The following is a 4,972-nucleotide window of genomic DNA, read 5'->3' as shown; positions in this document are numbered from 1 at the left end:
ATATATATATATATATATATATATATATATATATATATATATATATATATATATATATATATATATGAAGTTGCGTTGTGAAACGAAATGGGATTTATTTTAGAGTTAGCCGTGCTCTCTTTGGGAATTGGCGCGTCGGGATTGTCCGTCTCTGCGACGGGCGTTTGCAAGAAAGGGCCTGCCATCACAAGCGATCTCACTGAGTCGGCGAGGCAGTGCACCTGCTGCGCGTTGTTGCAAAACCAACTGCGTGAGTATTAATGGCGGTTGTGCAGAAACCCAGAGCCCGCAGTTCACGCTGCAACTACTGAGCATAACAAACGAACGCGGAATCCTTTGCGTTGACGGCTGGTCCTAGTGCGGCGAGAATAGTTGCGTTTTTCTTTGCCGAGAGTAGGTGCACTTTACGTATGTCTCGCTGGCCTTCTTTCGTGCTAGCTTTCTCACGGCAAGGGTTTTGCAACAATATCTTCACAATCATTAGGGCCAATCGCGAGACAATGAAACTTGGTCCATGCGTGTGTCTATATCGTTTCTCGTGAACACTGGTCTTGCAACAAGAAGCGATTGAAAATGAAACTTCATGCAAGAAACTGCATTCTTGTGCTTGTTGGCCTCCCGGACGGTAGCCGCCGTGGGAAGGTACATCGTGGAACCAGTTGCACTGTGATGCAGTTGGCGTTCGCCATTGACTTGTTTAGTCCCACGGCAGGAACGTCGCGTTGTACCTCTAGATATGCATACATGTATACAGCTTTTGAACGCGCGGTTATGCAACTGTTGTTTATGGGGGGTAAGGTGAATGCAACATGAGCTGTGAGTGTCGATGGGTGTCTTGGAAGTATGCAGGCTGTATGCGCATGTGTCAGTTTCTATATCATCTGCGCGATAAAACCTTTTTGTGGCGTGTTTGTTGATTGGCTGGCCATGCACAGATGGTATGTAGAACTTGCAAAACGCGTCGTAAAATTGCGGTGACGATATCAGCCGGGCTAGTGTGCTTCGCGGCTGATGCACGAGAAGCAGAGTTGTTTTGGAGCGGGGTAGCGCACGTAAGTGTTGAAGTGCGCGGTACTGGACCTAAATTAAATGCGTATGCCGGACGATTGTCGTGTTTTTAGAGATGAAGGAACTGAGGTAGGTGCAGTTGACACTTGCTTTGGTGTATTCGCTTTGCGCGGGCCCCCCTGCGTTTTCGATTTGCAGCTGCAATGCAATTCCAATGACCATGGCGCTCTGTAGAATCCCACGGTGACATTGTTTTTTGAGAGTGATTTGTCGCATGAATGTGATGGGAAGCGGCATTGAGTTGTGCAGAAGTGGTTCATGTACTGAGTATGGGTCAACGTTTCTATGGTGGTAGCCCGCTTGCCAAGAACGAGCGAACCGAGCGGAGCTTCGGGGAAGGGTGAGGATACCGGTTTACTGGGATTGTGTATATTGGGAGGGCCTTTCACTATCGGTCTTCAATCTAGGGTTCTTCAGGGGGTGGTCAAATGCTGTTGCTGCATACGTTGCGCTTTTCGTGCCCCACTTGTTGTATTCAATGAGTGTTTGCCAGATGCTTGACTTGTTTCCTTTCCCCTTGCAAGCTGATTTAGAACAAGCTTGCATTGCGTCTGTATTTTGTAACAAGCCTGATGTGAACCTGCACGTTCCTGCCTCACCACGTTATGCTTTTGCAGAGAGTTAGTCGGCTCGCAGGTGAAGGTATTGAGGGGTCGTGCAGTTTGTGCGCGCACGTCTACGACCGTGCTGTTGCGAACCCTGCTTTGGCGCTGCGATCGTGACTGGTTCTCGTCAGGGCGTATGCACATAGTTAGCAGCCAGAGTTGCAGAGATTCGAACCGTCCGGTGGCTAGAACAGTCTGTGCCAAATTTTGAGCATCCGGCCCAAATTCATCTGTTTGGCGCAGTTATGAACTCGTTTACGTTTCAGCCTGTATGAAAGCAGGCACGGATGTGCATGTGCATTCAGCAAATATATATGAAGTTGCGTTGTGAGACGAAACGGGGATTTATTTTAGAGTTAGCCGTGCTCCCTTTGGGATTTTGCGCGTCGGGATTGTCCGTCTCTGCGACGGGCGTTTGCGAGAAAGGGCCTGCCATCACAAGCGAGCTCACTGAGTCGGCGAGGCAGTGCACCTGCTGCGCGTTGTTGACAGGAAGCAGCAGTACCAATGCGATGATTTGTATCGAACCTGTGAAGGTACTGTGGCTCAGCTCAGCAACGTACAGCAGTTGTTCTGCATGGAACGAAGAAAGCGGAACCCAGGCGACAGCTGACGGCGCGGCCACACCCAACTCCGCGGCTTTTAATGGCGGTTGTGCAGAAAGGCGCAGAACCTGCAGTTCACGGTGCAGCGACTGAGCATGGCAAGCGAACGCAGACGACATACGGCATATATATACCAAATTCTATTGCTTGTCACGGGTATGGGTAGGTTCGCGTTTCCAGCATTCGGGTGGCACTGATGGATGTGCGCGTGCATGCATGCAGATTTATGGAGTTGCAGAGCGATAAGAAGCTGGAGCCCGGCTTGCTTGAACCGCGCTCACCTTTGGTATCTACTGCAGCCGGACGTTTTGTCGCTCTTGAGTCTTCTGGCGAGACAGAGTCCGGCATTGCAAGCGAGATCATTGGAGCGGTGAGGGAATGTATGCGCGTCGCGACACGTGGTTTGACGTGCCAGCGTGTACGCGGTGATTTGTGTCGAATGTTCCGACTTATTGATCACCAGCAAGTTGTGTATGATGATTAGGCCTGTCCTCCGGCGATTGGTAGTCGTGAAGGGCGGGCGGCGGGCGACGGCGCGGGACGGCGCCCCCAAGACGAATCGTGCCAGTACTTAGTTGCGCAAAAGATCGCGATGACCCATCGTGCAGCTGTTGAGTAACGCAAAGAAAAATAGGGCCAGCATTGCAGATACGCGGTTCTTGTTTGGCTCTAATAGTCCGGATTGTCTCTGTTGAGTGGACAGGTGTGGGTAATTATGCTGCACAGGGCGTGGGACGGGGCAATTTGTGGTTATGCTGGTAATATCCTTCCCTTGAAAGGGGCATGTTGAAGTGGGTGTTCGTTAGCTCAGAAGAGCATACAGTCCATGCGCCTACGTACGTATGCGAGACGCTATTCCCATCTATATACTCATTCATATTTACAAACATGTACTGATACGCTGTGATTGCAAGAAGGACAGGCACCATGAACGCCGAGAAAAGTTGAGCAGTCTGCACTCGTGTACGGCAACTGCGTGACAAACGGTTATCTCGCGTGGCGATCGTCCGCTGTCTTGGCAGGAAGTGTGCAAACACCAAGAAACCAGGATTCTTAAAATGCGGAGGTTCAGAAAGCACTACAACTTGTGGCACGTCTGGAGCACGCGAAGCCAATACATCTTCTTGGCGCGTTTGTGGGTAATGCTGCATTTCAGGATGTATGAGAGCATAAATGGATGTGCATGTGCATGCGTGCACATTTGCGTCGGTGTGTGAGAAGAAGTGGGAGCTTGTTTTGTTGTGACTGTGATTGTATGCGGCACTCACTGGCTCGTGGTGTTTCTGCGGTGGGGAGCGGTGTTTCGGCACTGCGAAGTGCGCTGATCAAACAGATTATGACATTGCAGATAATTTCAGCGAATGATATATAAGGAAGTGCAAGGGGGGTACAATACCTAGTTGGAGACTGCAGCGCCTCCGCGGTGATTTTCGCTAACCGCTTAGTGGTATTGATTCACATTCCGCTTATGTATGATGGTAGTTGTTCTTCTGGGTACGGCAGTAGTGAAGGGCGAGTCGGTGCCGACCGCTTGGCCAGCCCAAACTGTGTAAATACTGATAGCGCCTGCAGGAAAGGACGCTGCAATTGTAGCTCACTGTGTTGCTGATGCAACACAGTGAGCTAATACGCAAGAGAGCGGCGCCCATAACGCAGGTAGGGTTTCTGTTTCGGCAAGGTCCTTCAAGCTATCCTTGGTCCGGAGTAGCTACAGTTTATGAAGATGAAACCGATGCGCGTTCGAGGTCATCATCCCACGGTGCTTAGTGCACCAACATAGTTAGCCGAGGCAAGCGGTAGACAGGCCTTCAGTCTGCACGGATGTGATATTTGCCGTACGGCTTGAACATGCTCGATTCCACGCCCGCTCTGTGGCGAAGGCTTCTCTGACGTTGCGATCATTCCCCAATTTTCCTAGACATCATGCACATAATAAGGATTCACGGAGAATGGGGGCACTCAACAGTTAAGAGAGTTCATAGCAAGTCTCCCGTGGGCGAAGCATATTCATTTTCTCAGAGTGCTCTTGGGCACTATAACGGTTCAGCCTGTATGTGCCTGGGCGCAGATATACGGAGCTGAAATGTGAGAAGACGTGGAGCTGGCTTTCCTTTGTTTGGTGATCTTCTATAGTACTTACTGGGGCGGCGTATCTTGGCGTTTCGTTATGCGTTTGCGAGACAAAGTCCGACACTGCAAACGATCTGCGTGAATTTGTGAGGGAGTACAGGTGCAGCGCAATACGCAGCAGCGACTACAGGGTGACTTAGCAAACGCTCCGCAATAGTGGCATCCAATGCAATTTTATATGATTGCAGATGTGCTACGGAGAAGCAGACTCGCGACGGGCGAGCTACGTTCGACGGCAGGACCTACACGAATAGCCTAAATACCAACTGCGCCCGCGCAAGAGAACGCGGGACCTGGCTCTCACTGCGTAGCTATTGGGCGAGACAGATGCAAGCGACGACAACAGCTCAAACTGGTTTCACTGGTTCGGCGATATCTGTGAGCCTACGTTGTGCTTTAAGGAAAGGCAATTTATGAAGGGGGCATTGATTTTCGTTCACGCTCGGCATTTCACGGCATGGTGATCAATTAACTCCGACGCGGTAGGCAAGAATACACCTCAGGCCCTTTTTCTGCATTTACAAGCGGTGCTTCCTGTCCATATTGAATATTTGCGATTCAGAG

General features: G+C 50.4%; 1 protein-coding gene across 1 annotated transcript; it reads left to right on the top strand.

Moving 5' to 3' along the window:
• Window positions 1-2,474: 2,474 nt before the first annotated feature.
• On the top strand, window positions 2,475-2,897 carry EMH_0067390 (uncharacterized protein; the record flags this gene model as incomplete). The annotated part of the gene is made up of 2 exons (XM_013498619.1): window positions 2,475-2,648; window positions 2,763-2,897. 2 exons carry the CDS (start codon window positions 2,475-2,477, stop codon window positions 2,895-2,897), a joined length of 309 nt encoding a protein of 102 aa, XP_013354073.1.
• Between the last annotated feature and the right edge of the window lie 2,075 nt (window positions 2,898-4,972).

The sequence above is a fragment of the Eimeria mitis genome, genomic scaffold (genome assembly GCF_000499745.2).
Source record: "Eimeria mitis Houghton genomic scaffold, Emh_scaff3573, whole genome shotgun sequence".
Lineage (NCBI taxonomy): Eukaryota > Apicomplexa > Conoidasida > Eucoccidiorida > Eimeriidae > Eimeria > Eimeria mitis.
This window is presented reverse-complemented; position numbering and strand designations above follow the sequence as displayed.